Below are 25,245 nucleotides of genomic sequence, written 5' to 3' on the forward strand. Positions count from 1 at the left end.
TTGCCGAGGAGCTTGTGGTAGTGGTCCCACTATGTCTATGCCCCATTGCATAAAAGGCCAAGGGCTTTGCATAGCATATAGATCGGTCTGCGGCATCTTTGGGATATTTGCATGGATTTGGCACTTCGTGCATGTCTTGACGAGCTGCACTGCGTCTTGTACCAAAGTTGGCCAATAATACCCCCATCTCAGAACTTTTTTAGCTAAAGCTCTAGCTCCGATGTGGCTACCGCAAGATCCTTCATGAACTTCTCTAAGGATGTAGTCCGTCTCTTCTGGCCCTACACATCGCAATAACGGCTGAAGGTAGGACTTTCTGTATAGGACTCCTCCATGAATTTCGTACCGAAGGGCTCGGCATGTGATTTTCCGAGCTTCTCTCTTATCCTCGGGCAGTTGTCCTTGATCTAGATACTGTAAGATCGGCGTCATCCAGTTCGGCGAGCTGGCTACTGAAAGTACCTCAGCTTCATCAATGCTTCTGTGCATCAATTCCTCCACCTTTGAACTTGGATATGAGGCTAACTTACTTAAAATATCTGCTCGGCTGTTTTCCGCTCTGGGAATGCGGATTATCCGAAAATAAGAGAAACTTCGGCTAATGCTTTGCGCTTTGTCCCAATATTTCCTCATCCTCTCATCACGGGCTTCACTTGTACCCAACATGTGATTCACTACGACTTGTGAATCACAATGGATTTTGAGAGACTTGATAAATAGACTTTGCGCTAGCTTGAGTCCGGCAAGGAGAGCTTCGTATTCGGCTTCAGTATTAGTAGTTGGGAATAAGAACCGAAGTGAGTAAGTTACCTCGTGTCCGTCGGGAGCGATAAGTAAAATACCAGCTCCACTTCCCGTTTTATTCGAAGCTCCATCTACGAATCCGCTCCAGCAGTCCGGTGGCTCTACTTCGGATTCCAGGGGCTGTGCTAGTTCGGCATTGGTAGAATTTTTCTGTTCGGCAATGACAGGGATTGCTTGATCGAACTTTGCTTCTGCAAGAAAATCTGCCAAGGCTTGTCCCTTGATGGCTTTCCGAGGTAGGTATTCGATTGAGTGTTCTCCCAACTCTATGGCCCATTTGGCGATTCTGCCTGATGCTTCTGGCTTGGTCAAAACTTGCCGAAGTGGAAGATCGGTTAAGACGCATACCTTGTGAGCATAGAAATATGGCCGCAGTCTCCTTGCTGCATTTACTAATGCCAGAGCAATTTTTTCCAGAGGTTGATACCTTGTTTCTGGACCTCTTAATGCTCGGCTTGTAAAGTAGATGGGAAGCTGCTTTAGGCCTTCTTCTCGTACAAGCACCGCGCTAATGGTCTGATCCGATGCCGCTAAGTATAAGAATATCACTTCAGCATCTGTTGGAGCAGAGAGAATAGGAAGCTCGGCTAAATAACTTTTGAGCTCGTCAAAAGCCTTTTTCTGCTCGACTCCCCACTCAAACTTTGGTGCCTTCTTTAACACTTTGAAGAATGGCATTTGCTTTTCGGCTGCTTGGGAAAGGAATCTATTCAGTGCGGCTAGACATCCAGTTAGCCTTTGCACATCATGTATGGACTTCGGCATTGCCATGTTCTGAACAACTTGAACTTTTAGCGGATTTGCCTTGAGTCCTTCCTTTGAAACCCAACAACCTAGAAACTTTCCCGAATCTACCAAAAAGGTACATTTTTGGGGATTGAGTTTGAGGTTGGCTTTTCGGAGCACGTCGAGAGTGGACTTGAGATTGTCTTCGTACTCCGAAGTGCTTTTGCTTTTAACGACTATGTCGTCAACATACACTTCAACCTCCTTTCCGATCAAATGCCGAAAAAGCTTATCTACCATCCTCTGATATGTGGCTCCGGCATTCTTTAAACCGAACGGCATCTTTTTATAAGCAAAGATGCCGAAGTCAGTAATGAAAGCCGTTTTTCGAGCATCATTCTCATCCATTAAGACTTGGTGGTAGCCTTTGTATAAATCAAGAAAACAGAAAATTTCGAAGCCGATCAAAGCTTCTACTTTTTTGTCTATGTTCGGAAGGGGATAGCAATCTTTAGGACAGTGCTTGTTTAGATCGGTAAAATCTATGCACATCCGCCATCCTCCTTCTTTTTTCTTGATCATCACAGGATTGGCCACCCAAGAGGGATATTTCACCTCGAATAATACATCCGCTTTCAGTAATTGGCGGACTTCGTCATGGATGACTTGATTTCTTTCTGCCGCAAAGAGTCTTTGCTTCTGTTTTATAGGCCGGACTGATGGATCAATATTTAACCGATGAGTGATTACCTCAGAGGGCACTCCGGTCATGTCCAACGGAGACCATGCAAAGACATCTTTGTACTCCTTGAGGAGCTGGATGGTCTTTTCCCGGAGTAGAGGCGTTCCCGCGAAACCGATCTTGACCGTTCTGGATGGATCATCTTCGTATAACTGAACGGTCATTGAGTTCGGCTCTGGTGTGACTTCGGTCATTTCGCTTGCCTCTGACTCCGGCTGCTGTGATTGCTATGCTTGATGATGCCGATCTGATTGCTCGGCACTTTTAAGCGCAATCTGCAGACACTCTTTTGCTCTCTTTTGATCACCTCGGATGACCGCTATCCCCCCTTTAGTGGGGAGCTTGATGGTGAGATGATAAGTAGAGCAAACGGCCCGAACTGCGTTGAGCCAGTCTCTTCCCAGGATGATGTTGTACGGAGACCGAGCTTTTACCACAAAGAACTCGATCATCGTACTGGAGCTTGTAGGCGCTTTTCCCACCGTGATCGGAAGGCTGATAATACCTTCAGGGCGGGTGTCCTCCTGGGCGAAACTTTTCAGAGGAAGTGGTGCCGGACTAAGCCGAGCTGGATCCACTTCTAGTTTATCGAAACATTCTTTAAAAAGAATGCTGACTGACGCTCCTGTATCCACAAACACTCTGTGGATCAGTTTGTTTGCCACTCCGGCTTGGATGACAATAGCGTCTTGATGAGGAGAGATGGCCGGGACGGGATCTGCATCTGAAAATGTAATCACTTCGTCCTGCTTCAGCCTTTTATGCGCTGGCTCCTCTCGATTGAAGCCTCTGCGCTCTGACTTCAGGGACGATTTAGTCTTCCCGGCAGGGAGAGCATCAATAGTCAGGATTACTCCATCATATTGCTGCTCGTCATCGTCTTCGGGATCCTGTTGCCTTTTCGGATCCTGAGGAGCGCAGTTCGCACCTCTCTGCTTTTTGTTCTTTTTCGGCTGCTTGCTTTGGTATTTTTTTAATGTCCCTGCTTTCACAAGAGCATCAATACCTGCAGCCAAATGTCGGCACTCCTCGGTATCGTGACCGTGGTCTTGATGGAAGGAGCAATATTGATCCTGAGGTCGACGCGCGGCCGATTTCGTCATCCGCTTTGGTTTTTCGAACATATCGGAATGCAGTTCGAAAATTTCCGCTCTTGACTTGTTCAATGGTACGAACTGAGCGGGCGGCTTCTCAGGATTGAGACGTGGCCCCAATCGGTCTTGCACCGGAGTCCTTTGAATCCTTTCAAAAGGAGTTCGGCGAGGATGTCCCTGATCGCCAAAAGGAGTTCGGCGAGTTTGTCCCTGATCGCTATGATCGGGCTTCCTCCTGTCTCCTCGGGATGAGCTGTCTAAAGACCGTTTGCGACGGTCTGCCTCATCGGCACGGGAGAACTGGTCCGCAATGTCCCACATCTGTTGAGCTGTTTGCGGACTGCATTCCACGAGCTTTCTGTAGAGAGCTCCGGGCAGGATTCCATTTTGGAATGCCGAAATGACAAGTAGATCATTGAGATCATCTACTTGTAGGCATTCCTTGTGGAATCTCGTCATAAAGTCGCTGATCTTTTCGTCGCGACCTTGACGTATAGAAAGCAGCTGAGCCGAAGTGATTCGGGCTTCCGCTTTCTGAAAGAACCTCCTGTGGAAAGCATCCATTAGATCTCGGTAAGATCTAATGCTGCCTTGGGGGAGGCTATCGAACCACCTTCTTGCGTTCCCGATAAGCAGCTCGGGAAACAGCTTGCACATGTGGACCTCATTGAGACCCTGGTTCGCCATGTTATACTGATAGCGTCCCAGGAAGTCATGAGGATTCACCAACCCGTCATAAGTCATCGACGGAGTTCGGTAGTTCTGTGGAAGGGGAGTTCGGGTGATATCGTCCGAGAACGGAGTCTTCAATGCTCCGTACATGGCGAACCCGACATCTCTTCGGTATGGAGGAGATGGAGATCTCCTGTGATTCCGGTACCGAGGAGGAACAGGAACATGTCGGGGTTGAGGATTCTTCTTCCTGGAAGACACGGCACTACTGCGGTAGTGACTTTCATGTCTGGATGAGGAAGGAGAATCCACCGTTTTCGTCTTCGGCTCTTGGCTCTTTTGCAGGAAGGCTAAGAACTCATCCTGCTTCTCAGCCAAGAGCAGCTTGACAGCCTCATTCAAATCAGGCTGCTGGGAAGACTCGGTGTGTGGACCTTTTGAGCGGCTTGTTCCTTCATCGTGAAAACTGGAAGTAGATGTCTCCCGAGGCTGTTTTCCGGACCTGCGGGCTGGACTAGCTTCCTCATGGTTTTCACGAACGGTATTACGGGTAGTATGTGATCTGGTATGCATTTTTTTTTTTGGGGTGGAAAAAGGGTCAAAAATTCGCTTTATCACAAATTTGGTTCTCTGTTTCCCACAGACGGCGCCAGTGATGGTTTGGCGAATTTTTGATGGTGATGAATGCAGGAAAATACAGATCACGACACAGAGATTTACGTGGTTCGATTTACTGAGGTAAATCTACGTCCACGGGAAGAAAAGAGGGCAGAGTTGTATTGCTTGATCTGTTTTCTACAGCTTACAATACAGACTTGCTATTTGATATTTGATCTCTCGAGAGCCCCCTTTTCCTATCTGATCTAAGTTCTATTTATACATTGAACTAAGATCGTGGCTTGCATCACCACTAGCTAGGTCGTGGCTTACATCATCACTAATTAGGTCGTGGCTTACATCATCACTAATTAGATCGTGGATGTCGTGGAGGTCATGAGATCTTGCATGGGTCCACCACTAAATAGATCGTGTAGTGGAGGTCGTGGAGGTTCTGCATGAGTCCACTATCTCCCAGTTCGGTCGAATACTGAGACCGAACTGCTGAACTATTGCCGAGCAGCTTTTGCCGATCTGAGAGTAGAGCTTGATTGGTCGGCTTTTACCGAGCTGTAGGCTGGGGCCGAACTCTTTGGTAATGCCGAACTGATTGGTCGGCTTTTACCGAGCTGTAGGCTAGGGCCGAACTCTTTGGTAATGCCGAACTGATACTCTTCCTTGGTCTTTGGGCTGATGGGCCGTCACTGCTATTGGGCTTGTTTAGTACGTACCCCATCATGTACCAAAATCAATGCATATGTATCCACTCTTCATGGCCACATTCTCTAACAGCAATCTCCATCACATTCCCAGCAGCAGAAGGCAGCACATCACAGCATTGTCTCCGCGGCGCCAGAAGCTGCAATACGAATACATGAAAGTTTGGTTCGAACAGCGAAGCATACATTAACATACTACTAGTAATCAAAGATAAGGCCAAGAAAAGGGAAACTGAGGCACCTGTTTCTGATCAAGATCAAGCTTGTGTGACATAACTATGATCTGTTCAAGCTTCCTTGGAGAGCGCGGGTCGTTGTAAGTGCAATTTTCGGAGGTCATATTTCTGTAAATGCTCCTTATCCCATCCGTAGCAGAGGACACACTGTGCAAGAAAAACACAGTAGGCCTACGGCAGGGATCAGGGTGGAGGGCTAATGTGTCTACATCATACAACTCATGAATGCCGCTTGCCCCTTTCTTCCACGGCTGGTAGGTTTCTAGAGTGCGCAGTGCCTCTGGCAAGGAGAGGTGGTGCGGGAAGATTTGGACTGCATAGCCCCAAGAAATAGAGATTGTCCAAGAAAACCAACGATCGTAACACACTGTCTGCTGCATGACCCTCTGGGAATCGATGTTCACGGCTTGAAACAAGTGTAGTATAGCATCTTTTCGTTCCATTTTCGGGAAAATCGAATCCATGGCGTCCCAGTGATGGAGAGAAACAATAGGCCTGAGTGGGTGAGAGGTCAAGAATCCGAGCATACTCCCACGAATATCCATCTGTTGTTCAATTTAATACTGTTAAAAAATAAGCAGCAAGGAAAATAACAAGAAGATAGACCTGGTGCTAATCGCATCACATATTTTGACCGATTGAATAATATTGAGCTTGTTTCGTCATGCAATCCTTCAAATATCCAATCATATGTAGTGTCAATCAAATTTATCACTATAAATGTACCTGATGGAATCCTGGCTCATGAGTGAGACTGATGCCAAGCTCAGCAAGGCAGGCTTGAATCCTGCCGTCACTTCCAAAAAGGTGAGGGTATCGAGCCAAACACGAGTCGAGCACAGAAGCCAAAACCTTGGCCAGAGGATAGCTGACAGCAAAACCAGCTCCTCCAAAGGCCATTTCATAGGAGAAGAACTTGTTCTGAGCAAAACTCTCCGAGTTTGTTCCAATGTAATACCACAGGCCATCATCATACTTGGAAAGGGTTTTGACAAGATTCTCAGGGAAGAAGAGCGTGTCATCATCCCCAAACACAAACCACCTCACATCGGTGTGGTTGAGGGCAACAGTCTCCGACACCATACGTGCCACGCGTATGGCTGACGGGAGGCCGCCGTTCCTGTATGTGTAACGGAAACTTGATGTGTCCTCCGATACACATATAGGAGGAAGAGAACCAGTATCAGCCTGGTCAAGAGTTCCGTTTGGTGGCATGCGTTCCAGGAAAACACAACCCCTCATCTCCTCGGGCCTCCACCAGATTCTAACATACTCCTTCCTGCTCGGCCAGGACTTCTCGCTCGAGGCAATGCCAAAGACGATGTGTTGAAGGGTGGTTGGTGATGACCAGCCTTGTAAGGAATCGGAAAAATGTATTACCTTCGCCCTTGGGAGGATCAAGACTGATGCAAGAAGATACGTCGTGCATAGAAGGAATGAAATGATCATCAAGGTTAGGAGGCGACATGATGCTTCAGATTTGGACATTACTTTAGCAATCTGCATCTTTGATTTTTCCTCTGCAAGAAACGGGCAATGGAAGAATTGAACTGGTGTAGAATAGAACAGTCTTAATATTGAGCAGCTTTTGAACTTTAGAAGCCTTACTTGTTGACCAGATAACCTGGGTGGAAGTAAACAGCTTAGGTTAGGACAGATTTTTCCTCAAAAGTTAGTTACATCCACACATAGAAAGAAAAAAAGATACACAGTTTGTATTAAATATCTCAAAGAGTTATCTTCCCTCAGCAACAAAATCATGTGCAAATTTACTACCACCTGTGATTTATAATAAGATGATGATGTCTCACATATGCACAGAACCAAAAAAGTCAACTCCTTCATCCTAGGATCTGATAATTGACTCACATCTACTGAAGAATTTAATGATATAAAACGTCTCATGCAAAAAAAAGGTAGGATTTGGCTTTGCCAGCTTAAGGTAGATTGCATTCTACACCAGATGCTGCCAGAAGACATTTTCCAGATGTTACTCAAAGTAAACTCCAAAATTAAACTAAATAAATTTCCATGTTCCGGTGAGAAATTTATTCATAATAAGACCCAATGATGGTAGAATAACATCAACTCGCTGGTAAGAACAGGTATGGATAGTATAGGTACATGAAACAGTAACACAAGACTAAGCATATCTAGTTTACAAATTAAACAAAAAAATTTGCTATAGAACAAGAATATTAGGTGAGAGTTCTAAGAATATCATGCTAAGCATTCCATGTTGTGCACCATCAATCTTCAGGTTCTCGGATATTTGACTTGGCCATTAGAAAGACGAGAAGCTCTATTTTACGTTAAGCTCCAGCAGACAAGTTTTCTTCCTGTCTTCTCGTGCATAATCCAAAGGAGAGACGAAATGAACATGATACCAGAAACTAACAGAATGTATATATTGCTTGCCACAAGTTTGATCAACGATTTATCCAATGATTTATTGTGTCTCCAGATATAAAGGCAGGTACCTTCACTCAAGAATGTGAACAACTTCCGCCAGATCTGGGTTGACCGCCATGAGATACCCAAAGGTCTAAGTCAACAAAAGAAGACAATCAGTTTTAACTAACATATATAAAGAACTAACTCACTCTACTGAAGTTGTATCAACCAAAATTGTCGAGTGATGCACTCACAATGCAAGATTAGTTATCCCTGCACGGCAATCAATTCATGAACTCCACATTTCCTTATTTGGACAGTCATTGTTTCATCAGAAAACGATGAAATATCGCAGCAATGACGACGCGCTAACTGCTTTCAATCTCTCTAGTGCTTTAAATTTAACACAACTTCCAGCATTGTGTCTAGTGTATTTGGTCCAGATACCAGTTGTATCTGCAGTAACAGTATTCAAAAAGAAGGCAACGGGTCTTTTGCATGGATCACTAGGGTAATCTCTCTTGTTGAACATAATAACGGCTTGAAGATACATTCTTTCCTCTCTTCCATGGGCTAAAAGTTCTCTGAAGTGAGAGTACTTCAGGAAGAAGTTTGTTCCCTTCATATACTTGTACAGCATAACCCCATGAGATTGAAACCGTAACTGAACTAGTTTCTTTGTAGCAAACACTCTGCTGGAAAATCCTAGCAGGATCAGTGCGTGAAGCTTTGGAAAGATGTTCCAAAGCATTAATTCGGTCCTTGCCAGGAAAGATTGGTTCAATAGCATCTATATGATGCAATGATGCAACAAGTGATATTGGATGCGCAGAGAGAAATCCGAATAAATCCCCTCGAACATCGACCTACAGAAAAAGGAAAACATAAAACACTATCACATCATACCATATACAATTATCGACATTAAAGACACTCCTTTCCAACAGATTTAGAACTATTGGCTATTAAGGAAAGGGTGAGATCCGAGATTAATAGTTAAAATTAGCTGGTTTGCCTATGATTCAACTAATTAAAAAAGCAGCCAGCAGAAATCCACACTGAACGAAATGAAAACGTACAAATAAATCCATGCCAAAACCTCAAATCTCTGATCATAAAAATCAGAACAACTTCAACATAACACCCTAAACCAATGTGATTTGGATTTGGATTTTGATATATCATCAAATTCGAATAGCTTACCTGATGGAATCCTTTCTCGACAGTCAACGGGACGCCTAGCTCAGCTAAGCAGGAGAAAATTCGAGCATCGCTTCCATACAAATGGCGGTACCTACCGAGACATGAATCGAGAACCCTAGCCAAAACCCGAGCTAATGGCGCACTGACCGCGAATCCGCCACCACCATACGCCATATCAAAGCTGAATTTCTCATTCTGCTCGTAACTCTCAGAGCTACTGCCGATATAATACCACTGATTGTGGTCGTATTTCGACAAAATCCTCACCAAATTCTCAGTGAAAAAAAGGTATCGTCGTCGCCGAAGACGTACCAATGAACGCCGGGGACGTTCAAGTCGACGGCGTCCTTAACGATGCGCGCAATGCGATGGCCCGCAGCTAGGGTTCCGGCGCCGGGAGGGACGATGATGGGAGGGAGGGAGGGAGGGGTCGGTTGGGGCGGGGGCCGGTCGAGGAAGAGGAATGTGGTGTTGAGGCGGGAGATCGGGCGGTGCCAGAGCCGGATGTAGGGAGCGCGGCGGTGGAGTGAGGAGGAGGAGGAGGCGACGGAGAAGAGGATGCCGTGGAGAGAGAGCGGCGGTGGGGGATCGGCGGCGGCGGAGTGAGTGACGACGTTGGAGGGGAGGTCGAGATTGTGGAGGTAGAGGAGCAGAGTGACGGAGAGTAAGGATGAGACGGCGAGGAGGAAGTCTCTGATGCCGGATCGCGTGGCGGCGAACGGAATCACGGCCATTTCCCGGCGGTTTTTCACACACACTGTTTTGTGTGCGCGAAATTTGCGGGTTAAGTTAATGAAATCCCAAAATAAACATCTTTTTTTTTTCAATTCTATTTCTTAAAATTTACTGTATGTGAGATTTGATAATTAATAAATATTTAAAATACTGATGATGTGGCGAATTTTTGATGGGAGTAAATGCAAGTAATAAATGATCACAACACTGAAAATTACGTGGTTCGATTTACTGAGGTAAATCTACGTCCACGGGAAGAAAAGAGGGCAAATTTGTATTGCTTGGTCTCGCTTACAGATTACAATACTGATTTGCTATAAGATTCAGGATCTAGAGAGTTTAACCCCTGTCTATCTGATCTAGGTTCTATTTATACATTGAACTAAGATCGTGGTTTGCAGCACCACTCACTAGATCGTGGATGGTTGATAACTGCTTAACACCACTAAATAGATCGTGGGTGTAATGGAGGTCGTGGAGATCCTGCATGGGTCCACTATCTCCTTGTTCGGTCGAACACTGAGACCGAACTGCTGAACTTTGCCGATGAGCTTTTGCCGATCTGAGAGTAGAGCTTGATTGGTTCTTTTGCCGATATGAGAGTAGAGCTTGATTGGTTGGCTTTTACCGAGCTGTAGGCTGCGACCGAACTCTTTGGTTGTGCCGAACCGAACTCTTTGGTCATGCCGAACTGATACTCTTTCTTGGGTTTTGAGAGTAGAGCTTGATTGGTTGGCTTTTACCGAGCTGTAGGCTGCGACCGAACTCTGTGGTTGTGCCGAAGCGAACTCTTTGGTCATGCCGAACTAATACTCTTTCTTGGGTTTTGGGCTGATGGGCCGTCACTGTTATTGGGCTCGCAACTAGGGTTTAGTTGTTTAGTTCGTACCCCATCACCACCCCCCCCGAAAAGCGAAGTGAATCACTTCGGCATTTTGGATAAATGTAAGGGGGAGGCTGACGTCAGGGGACGTGCCATGCGCGTGTCTGCATTAAATGTGACAGTAAATCCGGCCGTTGAATCCAGAAAAAGTGGGATTTGAAACGGCGCGACGGATTTGAAATGCCTTTGCGAATCCGATAAATATTTCCTTTCTTCATCATTGGAAACACTTTTGCGATTATTTCTTCTGTATTCTCTCCCTTTTTCGAAAAATTTTCTTCCGCTTCTTCAAGACTTTCTTCAGACTTTCGACCATCAGAGAGTAAGAATCATGTCTTCTTCTTCTGAATCTGTTTCTGAATCAGGTAGCGGTAGGAAGGGGGGTAAGGGGTCTTCTGGCCGGAAGACGTCCGGGGAGAAGACGGTAGAATATTTTCCGAGCATTTTGAGTAAGGATACTGTGATATCCTTACACGGAAAATATTTTCTACCTGGGGGTTTAGTGGTAATTCCCGACGACATTCATAGGGCTAACTCGCCGCCGGAGGGTTATGCCACCGTTTACGAAGCCTGCTTAGAGTGCGGGCTTCGTTTCCCTCTTCCCCCTGCCTTTGTAGAGCTTCTTGATTTTTTTCAACTTCCTTTAGGTCAGGTGACTCCAAATTCTTGGAGGCACTTATCGGCCTTTGCTGCCGAGCTGCGTAGACTAGAAAAGGATCTGTCTCTGAGGGCAATCCTTAATTTCTTTCAGTTTAAGAGAAAGGGATCCTGGTTTTACTTGATCCCTTTACAGCCCTTCAGAGCATTCTGTAAAACCAAATGGCCGAAGTGGCAAAATCGTTTCTTTTTTTACAATAGGACAGCGGCTCCAGACTTTTCCTGGAGAGGGCCGAAGTCCGTAATTCCTCATCCTCGGGTAGAACCGTTGGACGAGCTCGAGGGCGAGCTCAATAAGATTCCCATGATTAGGAAACAGTATTCGGAATCTGAGCTCGTCAAGGGTGACTTCGTGTTCGATTCCTCGTCTTCGGACGAAGAGACTGAGGGTGAGGATTTCTTTTTATGCTTTACTGCTTTAACGACGAAGACTAACCTTGTTTTCTTGCTTTTTGGCAGTGAACATGCTAAACAAGCTCGGTCGCAAATTCTCCGAATCTAATGAGCCGGAGAGACAGAAAGCCACCGGCTCGGCGTCTGATGCCGAGAAGAATCCGAAAAGGCAGAAGACCTCTTCTTCGGATCCAAAAAAACCGGAGTCGACTTCGGCAAAGGGGAAGGGGAAGATTCAGAAACCCCCAAGAGCGCCGGAGAAAGACATTGTCTTGGCGGCCCCTTCGGAACATGTCTGTGAGCCTTTTGCATGTCCAACGGACTTTGTAGAGGTGAATTCTCTTCTTGATTTTCTGGCCTTGCTTTTTTCCTATATTTTTGGTGGCCCTTCTGTTGACTTTTTCCTTTTTCCATTTTCAGAGGAACAATATGCTCTCCAAGCTCGTCGCCGTTGAACTCTCCAAAGCGTCCAACGATTATGCTGAGATGCAGAGGAAGTTGAATGCTGCTCGTCACCAGGCCGAACATGCTCGGGCAGACTTTGAGAAGGCAAGGGCCGCTAGGATCTCGGCTCAGGATGAAGCTCAGCGTGCCAAAAACCAGCTCATCATCCAGAGAGAGCAATCTAAACAGAGGGAGGCTGCCGCCGTGGTTGCTCAGGGGGAGGCTCTCCGTGTTTTCGCGGAGAAACTCTTTTTGAGCAATCAATTTTCGGCCTTTATCGGTGATCTGCTGAAATTGATGACCGATAACGCTGAGCAGGGACCCGAAGTCGTCCTGCCGCTGTATGGCCGAGAGATTGCAGCTCGTCTCCAGAGTCTGCCGCTCCTTGAGGAGCTTGCTTCTTCCTCGGTCCTGCTCTCTGCTGAAAGAGTCCGTAACTGCCGCGCTGACCGGGACGAGAACATGGAGGCCATCTTTGCCTCCTTGGGACCTGTTTCACCCGCTCCAATCTTTAACGAAGAGGGTGGGCAGGAAAACGAGGCCGGCAAGGAGACCGAGCAGACGGATCAGCAGGCCGGCGACGGGCATGCCGAGCAGGAGGTGCAGCAGATCGACGATGGGGGCACCGAGCAGGCTGGAGGGAGTAGGGAGGCCGAGGCTGAAGCCGAAGTAGACAAGGAGAAGGAGGCTGAAACCCACAGAGGAGCCGGAGACGAAACTGGCGGAGTATGATTTCGTCTCCCTTCTCTTAGTTTAGTTTCTTTCTCTCCTTGTAAAATGGCCTTGAAGCCCTCCTTGTGTAAAAAATTTTCTTGTGAATGAAAAAATTCTTCTTTCTACACTCGTGTCTTCTTTATAGCTTTTCGTAATCTCTTTTACTCCTGTTGTGGTTTACTGCCTGCTCGGTAAACTGAAATGCCGAACTGACATAGCTGCTTTGTATTCTTAACTCTAAGGAGCTGGAGGTACTTCACTGGAAGCGGCTATACTCTTCGGCTTTAAACGAAGCTGAGAAAAAAGCCATAGATGACCAGGTGAAGTACGACGAACTCTTGGCTCGGTTAGTGGAGCTGGAGTCCCACAATAAGGACTTAAAGTCCATAAAGAAAGATCTGGATGCCGAGCTGAACACTGTCATCGCTGAGAGGACTGCATATGAGGATTTCATCTGCGGGCGCGGGGGAATGACCATATCTGAAGTTCAGAATCAAGTTGATGAACTGTGGGAGGAGCTTCATGTACTCCGGAAGAACAATGCGCTGGAGAGCTCGGCTTGCCAACAAGTTGTGAAGTCATTGCGGCGCTTGGCTTCTCGGTACGACATCATTCTTTCCCGGCGTCCCTCAATCGAGAGATTCCTTAGGCGTTTCCCGCCAACAGATGCTCACACTCCAACTCAAACCTCTATCCACTTGCTCAAGATTCTACTCCAAACCAACAACGGACTCAGGATGAACCGGAAACGTCAAGACGAGAACGTACTCCAAGTCAGCAACGGACTCCGGAGCAACCGGAAATGTCAAGACGAGAACGCCCTGAAGTCCGTAGAGGAGTTGTGATTATGAGTGAGCAAGATCAGCGGATGCTTCGTGAAGAGACTCTTCGCCGCCGAGGTGCTAGAACTTCCCGGACTCAGGGAAGGGGCGGAAGGTCGATCAGAGCATCTCGTCGACCTACTTATTCTTCAACTATTCGGAACACCCGAACTCAGCATCATGAGGATTTTTTGGATAGGTGGCTCAACTTTAGCGACCGTGGACAGTAGAATAGTCCTTTGTAATGGTGTAACGCCTTCTCGTAGGGCAGCGAAAATGTATGCCGAACAAGACTTAATAAATGAAATTTTTTCATTTCGCTTCTATCACTGCGTATTTACAGTTCAGCGATTTTTTATTTCATTTATTGTACTCGTCCGCGGTCTTATGAAGAAAACTCTTCTTTGGCCGGACTCGTCCTCAGTCTTATGAAGAAAACTCTTCTTTGACCGGACTCGTCTTCGGTCTTATGAAGAAAACTCTTCTTTGACCGGACTCGTCTTCGGTCTTATGAAGTAAATTCTTCTTTGACCGGACTCGTCTTTGGTCTTATGAAGTAAACTCTTCTTTGACCGGACTCGTCCTCGGTCTTATGAAGAAAACTCTTCTTTGACCGGACTTGTCCTCAGTCTTATGAAGAAAACTCTTCTTTGACCGGACTCGCCTTCGGTCTTATGAAGAAAACTCTTCTTTGACCGGACTTAGTTTGTGTCCTTATTTGGCGAGTTTTATCGCTTGGATTGGACTTTCCCTTTGTGTCCTAATTTGGCGAGTTTTATCGCTTGGATTGGACTTTCCTTTTGTGTCCTAATTTGGCGAGTTTTATCGCTTGGATTGGACTTTCCCTTTGTGTCCTAATTTGGCGAGTTTTATCGCTTGGATTGGACTTTCCTTTTGTGTCCTAATTTGGCGAGTTTTATCGCTTGGATTGGACTTTCCCTGGTTGACCGAAGTGGTTTTCGGCTTATTGCAGTCCGTTTCAGACGAACTGCTTGTTTCTTAAGCTGAATTGTGGTCTTGTATCTTCCTTAGAAGCTTGGACTCACAATTGTCTTTAATACATGATCTAAAAAGGGGATCAGCCTTTAAAGATCAATATACCTCAGTAATATTTGTAAGAGACAAAACGCACATAGAGACTAAACGCACATAAAGACAAATAAAAAAGACGAAAAAGATTTTAAACTTTTATAAAACGACCAGCATAAAGGACAAATAGAAACATGAAAGCACATATCCCTAGGACCGAACTAGATACAAGACTGACCGGACCTTGTCTCTTACAAATGGAACTTCTTGAGGTTGGAAATATGCCATGTTCGGGGTACTTGTTCTCCTGACATGTGAGTCAATTTATAAGACCCTTTTCCCAGGACTTCTGACACCCGATACGGACCTTCCCATGTGGGTTCAAGTTTGCCCAGCTTTTCTGCTCGGCTTACTTCATTGTTTCTCAATACGAGATCTCCCACTTGAAACTGCAGCTTTTTCACCCTTTGGTTATAATACCGGGTTACTTGCTCCTTGTACTTGGCTGCTTTTATGCAGGCCAGTTCTCTTCTTTCTTCGGCAAGATCTAGTTCGGCTCTCAGTCCGTCATCATTCAGTTCTGTTGAGAAATTGAGTGTTCGGGGGCTGGGTATGCCGATCTCAACCGGAATTACGGCTTCAGTGCCGTACACTAGACTGTACGGAGTTTCACCGTTGGAGGTTTTTGGTGTAGTTCGGTAAGACCATAGGACTTGAGGAAGATTTTCTACCCATTGTCCTTTGGCTTGTTCTAACCGAGCTTTTAATCCTTTCACCAAAATACGGTTTGTTACTTCCGTTTGTCCGTTTGCTTGTGGGTGAGAGACCGAAGTGAACCGCTGTTGAATATTCAACTCTTGGCACCAATTCTTGAATGTCTTGTCGGTGAACTGAGTCCCATTATCCGAAATGAGGATATGAGGTATGCCAAATCGGTAAACTATGTTCTTCCAAACAAAATCCAATGCCTTCGAGCTCGTTATCGTAGCTAATGGTTCAGCCTCCACCCACTTTGTGAAGTAGTCCACGGCAACGATCAAGAATTTCATTTGCCGAGGAGCTTGTGGTAGTGGTCCTACTATGTCTATGCCCCATTGCATAAAAGGCCAAGGGCTTTGCATAGCACATAGATCGGTCTGCGGCCTCCTTGGGATATTTGCATGGATTTGGCACTTCGTACATTTCTTAACGAGCTGTACTGCTTCCTGTACCATAGTTGGCCAATAATATCCCCATCTCAGAACTTTTTTAGCTAAAGCTCTAGCTCCGATGTGGCTGCCGCACGATCCTTCATGAACTTCTCTAAGGATGTAGTCCGTCTCTTCTGGTCCTACACATCGCAATAACGGTTGAAGGTAGGACTTTCTATATAGGACTCCTTCATGAAGTTCATACCGAAGTGCTCGGCATGTGATTTTCCGAGCTTCTCTCTTATCCTCGGGCAGTTGTCCTTGATCTAGATACTTTGATATTGGCGTCATCCAGTTCGGCGAGCTGGTTACTGAAAGTACCTCAGCATCATCAATGCTTCTGTGCGGTAATTCCTCCACTTTTGAGCTCGGATATGAGGCCAACTTGCTTAAAGTATCTGCTCGGCCATTTTCCGCTCTGGGAATGCGGATTATCCGAAAATAAGAGAAACTTCGGCTAATGCTTTGCGCTTTGTCCAAGTATTTTTTCATCCTTTCATCTCGGGCTTCACTTGTACCCAACATGTGATTCACTATGACTTGTGAATCACAATGGATTTTGAGAGATTTGATAAATAGACTTTGCGCTAACCGAAGTCCGGCAAGAAGGGCTTCGTATTCGGCTTCGTTATTAGTAGTTGGGAATAAGAACCGAAGTGAATAAGTTACCTCGTGTCCGTCGGGAGCGATAAGTAGAATACCAGCTCCACTCCCCGTCTTATTCGAAGCTCCATCTACGAATCCAATCCAACAGTCCGGCGGCTCTACTTCGGGTTCCTGGGGCTATGTTGGTTCATCATTGGTAGGGCTTTTCGGTTCGGCAATAATAGGGATTGCTTGATCGAACTTTGCCTCTACCAGAAAATCTGCCAAGGCTTGTCCCCTGATGGCTTTCTGAGGTAGATATTCTATTGAATGTTCTCCCAACTCTATGGCCCACTTGGCAATTCTGCCTGATGCTTCAGGCTTAGTCAAAACTTGCCGAAGTGGAAGATCGGTTAAGACGCATACCTTGTGAGCATAGAAATATGGCCGCAGTCTCCTTGCTGCATTTACTAATGCCAGGGCAATTTTTTCCAGAGGTTGATACCTTGTTTCGGGACCTCTTAGTGCTCGGCTTGTAAAGTAGATAGGACGCTGCTTTAGGCCTTCTTCTCGTACAAGTACCGCGCTAATGGTTTGATCTGATGCCGCTAAATATAAGAATATCACTTCGGCATCTGTTGGAGCAGAGAGAATAGGGAGTTCGGCTAAATAACTTTTGAGTTCGTCAAAAGCCTTTTTCTGTTCGGCTCCCCACTCAAACTTTGGTGCCTTCTTCAAAACATTGAAGAACGGCAGTTGCTTTTCGGCTGCTTGGGAAAGGAATCTATTCAGTGCGGCTAGACATCCAGTTAGCCTTTGCACATCATGTATGGACTTCGGCATTGCCATGTTCTGAACAACTTGAACCTTTAGGGGATTTGCCTTGAGTCCGTCCTTTGAAACCCAACAACCCAGAAACTTTCCCGAATCTACCAAAAAGGTACATTTTTGGGGATTGAGTTTGAGGTTGGCTTTTTTGAGCACGTCGAGAGTTGATTTGAGATTGTCTTCGTAATCCGAAGTGCTTCTACTTTTAACAACTATGTCGTCAACATAGACTTCAACCTCTTTTCCGATCAGGTGCCGAAATAGCTTGTCTACCATCCTTTGATATGTGGCTCCGGCATTCTTTAAACCGAATGGCATCTTTTTATAAGCAAAAATGCCGAAGTCAGTAATGAAAGCCGTTTTTGAAGCATCATTCTCATCCATTAAAACTTGGTGGTATCCTTTATACAAATCAAGAAAACAGAAAATTTCGAAGCCTATCAAAGCTTCTACTTTTTTATCTATGTTCGGAAGGGGGTAGCAATCTTTAGGACAGTGCTTATTTAGATCGGTAAAATCTATGCACATCCGCCATCCTCCTTCTTTCTTCTTGATCATCACAGGATTGGCCACCCAAGAAGGATATTTTACTTCGAATAATACATCCGCTTTCAGTAATTGGCGGACTTCGTCATGGATGACTTGATTTCTTTCTGCCGCAAAGAGTCTTTGCTTCTGTTTTATAGGCCGGACTGAAGGATCAATATTTAACCGATGTGTAATTACCTCGGAAGACACTCCGGTCATGTCCAACGGAGACCACGCAAAGACATCTTTGTACTCTTTGAGGAGCTGGATGGTCTTTTCCCGGAGCAGAGGTGTTCCCGCGAAACCGATCTTGACCGTTCTGGATGGATCATCTTCGTATAACTGAACTGTCATCGAGTTCGGCTCCGGTGTGACTTCGGTCATTTCGCCTGCCTCTGACTCCGGCTGCTGTGATTGCTATGCTTGATGGTGCCGATCTGATTGCTCGGCACTTTTAAGCGCAATCTGCAAACATTCTTTTGCTCTCTTTTGATCACCTCGGATGACTGCAATCCCTCCTTTAGTGGGGATCTTGATTGTGAGGTGATAAGTAGAGCAAATGGCCCGAACTGTGTTGAGCCAGTCTCTTCCCAGGATGATGTTATACGGGGACCGAGCTTTTACCACAAAAAACTCGATCATCGTACTGGAGCTAGTAGGCGCTCTTCCCACCGTAATCGGAAGGCTGATAGTACCTTCAGGGCGGGTGTCTTCCTGGGCGAAACTTTTCAGAGGAAGTGGGGCCGGACTGAGCCGAGCTGGATCCACTTCCAGTTTATCAAAACATTCTTTAAAAAGAATGCTAACCGACGCTCCTGTATCCACAAACACTCTGTGGATCAGTTTGTTTGCCACTCCGGCCTGAATGACAATCGCGTCTTGATGAGGAGAAATGGCCGGGACGGGATCTGCATCTGAAAACGTGATTACTTCCTCCTTCTTCAGCCTTTTATGCATAGGCTCCTCTCGATTGACGCCTCTGCGTTCTGCTTTTAGAGACGACTTAGTCTTCCCGGCTGGGAGAGCGTCAATAGTCTGGATTACTCCGTCATATTGCGGCTCGTCATCGTCTTCGGGATCCTGTTGCCTTTTAGGATCCTGAGGAGCGCAGTTCGCACCTCTCTGTTTCTTATTCTTCTTCGGCAGCTTGCTTTGGTATTTTTTTAACGTCCCTGCTTTCACAAGAACATCAATACCTGCTGCCAAATTTCGGCACTCCTCGGTATCGTGACCGTGGTCTTGATGGTAGGAGCAGTACGTATCCTGACTTCGGCGCGTGGCTGATTTCGTCATCCGCTTTGGTTTTTCGAACATATCAGAATGCAGTTCGAAAATTTCCGCTCTCGACTTGTTCAATGGTACGAACTGAGCGGGCGGTTTCTCAAGATCGAGACGTGGTCCCAATCTGCCTTGTACCGGTGCCCTTTGAATTCTTTCAAAAGGAGTCCGGCGAGGAAGCCCCTGATCGCTATGATCGGGCTTCTTTTTGTCTCCTCTGGATGAGCTGTCTAAAGACCGTTTTCGACGGTCTGCCTCATCGGCACGAGAAAACTGGTCCGCAATGTCCCACATCTCTTGAGCTGTTTGCGGACTGCACTCAACGAGCTTTCTGTAGAGAGCTCCGAGCAGAATTCCATTTTGGAATGCCGAAATGACAAGTAGATCATTGAGATCATCTACTTGTAGGCATTCCTTGTGGAATCTCGTCATGAAGTCACTAATTTTTTCATCGCGACCTTGACGTATAGAAAGCAGTTGAGCCGAAGTGATTCGGGCTTCCTCTTTCTGGAAGAATCTCCTGTGAAAAGCATCCATTAGATCTCTGTAAGATCTAATGCTCCCTTGAGGGAGGCTATCAAACCACCTTCTTGCGTTCCCGATAAGCAGCTCGGGAAACAGCTTACACATGTGAACCTCATTGAGACCTTGGTTCGCCATATTATACTGATAGCGTCCCAGGAAATCATGAGGATCCACTAACCCGTCATAAGTCATTGACGGAGTTCGGTAATTCTGTGGCAATGGAGTTCGGGTGATATCATCCGAAAATGGAGTCTTCAGCGCTCCATACATGGCGAATCCGACATCTCTTCGGTATGGTGGAGATGGAGTTCTCCTGTGATTTCGGTACCGAGGAGGAGAAGGAACATGTCGGTGGTGAGGATTCTTTCTCCTGGAAGGTGCGACACTACTGCGGTAGTGACTTTCATGTCTGGAGGGGGAGGGAGAATCCGCTGTTTTCTTCTCCGGCTTCTGGCTCTTTTGCAGGAATGTTAAGAACTCATCCTGCTTCTCAGCCAAGAACGACTTGACAGCCTCATTCAAAGCGAGCTGCTGGGGAGGCTCGGTGCGATGACTTTTTGAGTGGTTTGTTCCTTCACCGTGAGAACTGGAGGCAGATTTCTCCCGAGGCTGTTTTCCAAACCTACGGGCTGGACTAGCTTCCTCACCTTCATCACGGACGGAAGTACGGGTATTATGTGATCTGGTATGCATTTTTTTTTTGGTGGAAAAGGATCAAAAACTCGCTTTTATCACAGTTTTGGTTCTCTGTTTCCCACAGACGGCGCCAGTGATGATGTGGCGAATTTTTGATGGGAGTAAATGCAAGTAATAAATGATCACAACACTGAAAATTACGTGGTTCGATTTACTGAGGTAAATCTACGTCCACGGGAATAAAAGAGGGCAAATTTGTATTGCTTGGTCTCGCTTACAGATTACAATACTGATTTGCTATAAGATTCAGGATCTAGAGAGCTTAACCCCTGTCTATCTGATCTAGGTTCTATTTATACATTGAACTAAGATCGTGGTTTGCAGCACCACTCACTAGATCGTGGATGGTTGATAACTGCTTAACACCACTAAATAGATCGTGGGTGTAATGGAGGTCGTGGAGATCCTGCATGGGTCCACTATCTCCTTGTTCGGTCGAACACTGAGACCGAACTGCTGAACTTTGCCGATTAGCTTTTGCCGATCTGAGAGTAGAGCTTGATTGGTTCTTTTGCCGATCTGAGAGTAGAGCTTGATTGGTTGGCTTTTACCGAGCTGTAGGCTGCGACCGAACTCTTTGGTTGTGCCGAACCGAACTCTTTGGTCATGCCGAACTGATACTCTTTCTTGGGTTTTGAGAGTAGAGCTTGATTGGTTGGCTTTTACCGAGCTGTAGGCTGCGACCGAACTCTGTGGTTGTGCCGAAGCGAACTCTTTGGTCATGCCGAACTGATACTCTTTCTTGGGTTTTGGGCTGATGGGCCGTCACTGTTATTGGGCTCGCAACTAGGGTTTAGTTGTTTAGTTCGTACCCCATCAAATACCAATTTAGTCAAGAGAGAATAAAATTTAGTTGAAACGGTGGAATGCTATCTTTGTATAAAGCAGAAAAATTCAAAAGCCCCTTCTTCCTATCGCTTTCTTGCTCTTTCTTTGCCGATCTATGTATAAATTCGTTGTTTATTTTTCCCAGTCTACTGTGAATAGCTTAAGCTTCAGCTCCCCCAATTTCACTTTCCGAATAAAAACAAATTAAAACATAAAATAAAATTACCATCAATTCAATTCATCCATTGTTTCTGCAAATTCCGATGGCTGAAAATTCAAAGGAAGATTTTCTGCAGTTGGTCAAGCGAGTCGGGGCCTTTTTCACCGTCAAGATTTCGAATTTACTCCGACGCCTGGTCCGTTTTGATTTTTTCTATTTTATTATTATTTTTCTTGAATTTCATGCATTTCTACACTCTTTAGCTGCTCTTGTCTATGAGGAGCAATTAGAAATTTTTATTAGTTGTTGAGAATTGGGCTTTAGACTGTATATATGCTTCCAAGTTGTTATTTTTATTTTTCTTCCAATTTTACGTATACGGCATTATTTTATTTTCTGTGTTTAGGGTGTGAAATTGATTTCTTGAGTTGAAATGTTGTGGTGTGATTGTATGAAATTGTGAAAAATGTAATTAGAGTCGTTGTGAGATTTTATCAGTTGAAATTTGTCCTCAAATTTCTAACTCAATCTCTTCATTATAGATTAGTTTATAAAAAAAAAGTAGATTGTGTGTTGTTCTCATTGATGTGGATAGCTTAAAGAAAATTTGTTATAAACAGCCCCCAAAAGAGAGAATTCTTAAAGAAAATTTGTTATAAACCGTAGTATTACATGTTGCAGGTCGAATAATGGATGTTCCAGGTTTAGTAATGTGGCATGGTATGGAAAATGATTTTAGTTTAAACTGTGTTTGTTGGAATATAGTCGTCAGGTGCTCTACCTTTCACCGGCCAGTCAGTCTAGTCATTCATGGACCTCTCTCCCTCCCGCGGACAATGTCACTCGCGGCAGTATTCAATCAACAATTGAACAGTTTAAAAGACATCAAGAACACGAAGAGTGGCTTGGCTTGTTGTATAAGACTCGAGCTTTTCTGTTAACCATTTCTTTTTCCCTTGGAATGCTTAGAGATTGATTCATTGTATGATATAGAAGACACAGGATAACTGTTCAATTTCGTTTCTGTAAGAAATCTACTGTTTTCACTAAATAAAAAAAGGAAATGAACATTGTTTTTGAGAATGTAGTCCTTGCCTCCACTCATATTGTTGTTTATTTGCAATATTTATTTTTAGCAATTAATTTGCTATAAATGGAAAGGATTATCGATTTTGTTGAATTGACTGCAGGATTCACGATCTTTTGGGGCTGTAGCAGGGCTGGCATTGGCAATAATATTTACTTGGAGGCTATTAAGAGCACCTAGAGGGCCACAACGAAGGCAACCTAAAAGACAGGCATCATCAGCTAGTAGCTCTGATGTTAATAGTCGTGCTAGTGAAAATGCAGGCTCGTCGTCTGAGGTTTTCACCCCTCCAGAAGATCCCACTACCCAAAATGTTATTGATGAGTTCTTTCAGCCTGTGAAGGTAGTTTTATAGATGTTCGCTCTGATTTTCTTTAGTTTTGTATAATGTTCTCAAATCTTGATTGGGTTTTTCATTGTTGTGGAAATGCAGCCAACTCTCAGCCAAATAGTGAGGCAAAGGCTGAGTGAAGGAAGAAAGGTAATGTAAGAGACACTTTGAGGTCTTATTTCATATACAAGCCACTTTTGTATTCTCTGCCCCTTCTCTTAGTAACAGGAACACGTGACTACAAATCTGTTAACTGTTGGTTTGTGTATAAGTTATACTAACACATTTGTTTACGTGGGCTTGCATTGTTTTATCAGTTGATCAATTAGCGTGTATATGGTCATGGGTTTACCTTAGATAATTTGTCAAGTCATAATTTGAAAATTATGCCTTTTCCAGTTGCGAAGTTTGCGTTTTTATAGTTCTAGTATAGAGATGTCAGATGGCTCAGTTGAAATTCTAATATGCATCTCATATTAGTTCCCATTATTCGTATTTGGGATTCTGTTTATAGATATACTATATATTTTAAATTCCTTTGGAGTGAAGAGGTGTTTCTACGTCTACTTTGGGTACCATACATTCGAGAGTTAATAGAGGTCCTTGGTGTTTCTGCTGCATCAGAAACACGATAAGTTAGGAATGGCCAGAGTTTAATTTAAGATTCTATATGCTGCAAAGGTGAAATGCTGTAACTGGTTGCAAAGTTTCACATTTTGCAGTTATATAAAGAGTCAGGATTCATCTTCTTTTAACTGAATCATGACATGTCTGTCACGACTAAATTCTTCCTTCATAACTTAACTGTTCAGGTTACATGTCGCTTGCTTGGTGTAATCCTCGAAGAAAACAGTCCAGAAGAGCTTCAGGTCGGTGCATTTTAAAATTTAATGATCATCAATGAAATCATCATTCAGATTTTTTTCATTCTTGTGGTTTGCTGGATTTCTGCCAGAAGCAAGCAAATGTTCGGTCATCAGTTCTGGAGGTGCTGCTTGAGATCACAAAATTTTGTGATCTTTATCTCATGGAAAGAGTGCTCGATGACGAAAGCGAAGTAAAGCACCAAATGTTTCAGTTCATTGTATTTATTGTGCTATATAATGGTTACTCTTTGTTCAAAATCACTGATACACCAGAGTCAATTTATGCAGAAGAACGTTCTTCTAGCTTTGGAAAATGCCGGGGTTTTTACATCAAGTGGCTTAGTCAAAGATAAGGTAACGCTAACTTCATAAACAAATTGGTCCTGCCCTTTTTATGAGATTATTACTACGCATTCACGTGGATGGTTACGACTTTGAAGTATCGTGATAACACATTTTTCAGCTGAAATTCATGTTAAAAGTTCTTGCGTATGCACGCATTTTATCAGGGACCTTTTTTTCCTTTCTAATACATGAATGAGAACTTGCAGGTTCTCTTCTGTAGCACTGAGATTGGACGGACGTCGTTTGTGAGACAACTCGAACCAGATTGGCATATAGACTCGAATCCTGAAATCACTACCCAATTAGCTGTACGTGTACCTGCCTTCTCTTTTCTCAATATCTTTGTTCCATTCATGCTTCTACCTGTTGCACCCGTGAAATTGACTCCCTTGATCATTCTCCAGAGATTCATCAAGTCCCAGTTGCATGTATCTCCCGAGAAGCTCGAACGACCCGCTGCCAACGTGTTCACGACCCCATCGTTGGAGCAGTTCTTTGCTTAGTAAAGTTAAACATAGTTTGTTGCTCATACATTTGTTGTTACCTTCGGCTTCTGTACTTTGCTCATGAATCGGATTGTACTGTTCTAGACTATATTTACATACTACTACGACACAATTGTCATATAGTCTCAAATCTCAAAATTAAAAGACTAATACTCAAATTCAAAGTAACTCCAACTATTAACATAAGAATTTAAATAACTAATTATAAAAACATTATATACTTTATGTGTACCTGTTACTATTAGTACTACATAGTATTAATAATTCAATAAACCTAAAATTAGTCTATTAGGATTACTTATTAGACTCATTTATTTCAGGCACATGAATTTAGGAGGTGTTGTTTAGGGGTGTAAGTGGAGTCGGTAATAAAGTAGATTAAGTGATGTGATGTATTTTTATTTTTAAATTTAAAATAAATGAAATAATTATTTTTTTAATATTAAATTAATTAATATTATTTTAATACTAATTATAATAAGGGTGTTAATTAAACTGTAGCCAAATCATACTTAAATTCCCTAATTTTTACCATAAATAAAAATGACTCAAGTGTGTTGAGACACTCCAAACGAGTCTAATAACTTGGGACAGAGAGAGTATTAGTTTAAGAAATGATACAATAATAG

At 44.4% G+C, this 25,245-nt stretch overlaps 3 protein-coding genes across 4 annotated transcripts; 1 reads left to right on the plus strand and 2 right to left on the minus strand.

The window, feature by feature from the left end:
* Positions 1-5,265: 5,265 nt before the first annotated feature.
* Positions 5,266-8,489, minus strand: LOC121744451. Of its 2 annotated transcripts, XM_042137990.1 has the most exons (6): positions 8,239-8,489; positions 8,071-8,135; positions 7,199-7,214; positions 6,317-7,110; positions 5,596-6,135; positions 5,266-5,494 (listed from the first exon to the last, which is right to left on the minus strand). In XM_042137990.1, exons 4-6 carry the CDS (start codon positions 7,094-7,096, stop codon positions 5,384-5,386), a joined length of 1,431 nt encoding a protein of 476 aa, XP_041993924.1. In that variant the 5' UTR covers positions 7,097-7,110; positions 7,199-7,214; positions 8,071-8,135; positions 8,239-8,489; the 3' UTR covers positions 5,266-5,383. The 2 variants fall into 2 exon arrangements, with proteins under 2 accessions (XP_041993924.1, XP_041993925.1); XM_042137991.1 differs by lacking the exon at positions 7,199-7,214.
* Positions 8,316-9,921, minus strand: LOC121746143. Its single transcript, XM_042140056.1, has 4 exons — positions 9,500-9,921; positions 9,188-9,404; positions 8,523-8,850; positions 8,316-8,440 (listed from the first exon to the last, which is right to left on the minus strand). Exons 1-4 carry the CDS (start codon positions 9,919-9,921, stop codon positions 8,316-8,318), a joined length of 1,092 nt encoding a protein of 363 aa, XP_041995990.1.
* Positions 9,922-21,367: 11,446 nt separating this feature from the next.
* On the plus strand, positions 21,368-24,738 carry LOC121745448 (peroxisome biogenesis protein 22-like). Its single transcript, XM_042139364.1, has 8 exons — positions 21,368-21,677; positions 22,672-22,911; positions 23,002-23,049; positions 23,712-23,768; positions 23,855-23,956; positions 24,054-24,119; positions 24,317-24,418; positions 24,515-24,738. Exons 1-8 carry the CDS (start codon positions 21,585-21,587, stop codon positions 24,611-24,613), a joined length of 807 nt encoding a protein of 268 aa, XP_041995298.1. The 5' UTR covers positions 21,368-21,584; the 3' UTR covers positions 24,614-24,738.
* Positions 24,739-25,245: the final 507 nt, after the last annotated feature.

This window comes from Salvia splendens, chromosome 8 (genome assembly GCF_004379255.2).
Source record: "Salvia splendens isolate huo1 chromosome 8, SspV2, whole genome shotgun sequence".
NCBI classification, from domain to species: Eukaryota; Viridiplantae; Streptophyta; class Magnoliopsida; order Lamiales; family Lamiaceae; genus Salvia; species Salvia splendens.

Bases quoted from the DNA above. Each gene is read 5' to 3' on its own strand.
- LOC121746143 (XM_042140056.1), bottom strand. From the start codon at position 9,921: ATGGCCGTGATTCCGTTCGCCGCCACGCGATCCGGCATCAGAGACTTC. The intron at 9,405-9,499 runs GTACGTCTTCGG...TTATATCGGCAG, and splicing joins AACGTCCCCGGCGTTCATTG to TAGCTCTGAGAGTTACGAGC. The intron at 8,441-8,522 runs GTTATTATGTTC...CTGTTACTGCAG, and splicing joins AAAGAATGTATCTTCAAGCC to ATACAACTGGTATCTGGACC.
- LOC121745448 (XM_042139364.1), top strand. From the start codon at position 21,585: ATGGCTGAAAATTCAAAGGAAGATTTTCTGCAGTTGGTCAAGCGAGTC. The intron at 21,678-22,671 runs GTCCGTTTTGAT...AATTGACTGCAG, and splicing joins CGAATTTACTCCGACGCCTG to GATTCACGATCTTTTGGGGC. The intron at 24,120-24,316 runs GTAACGCTAACT...GAGAACTTGCAG, and splicing joins GTGGCTTAGTCAAAGATAAG to GTTCTCTTCTGTAGCACTGA.
- LOC121744451 (XM_042137991.1), bottom strand. From the start codon at position 7,096: ATGCAGATTGCTAAAGTAATGTCCAAATCTGAAGCATCATGTCGCCTC. The intron at 6,136-6,316 runs GTACATTTATAG...ATTGAACAACAG, and splicing joins ATGAGCCAGGATTCCATCAG to ATGGATATTCGTGGGAGTAT. The intron at 5,495-5,595 runs GTGCCTCAGTTT...TTCGTATTGCAG, and splicing joins TTGATCTTGATCAGAAACAG to CTTCTGGCGCCGCGGAGACA.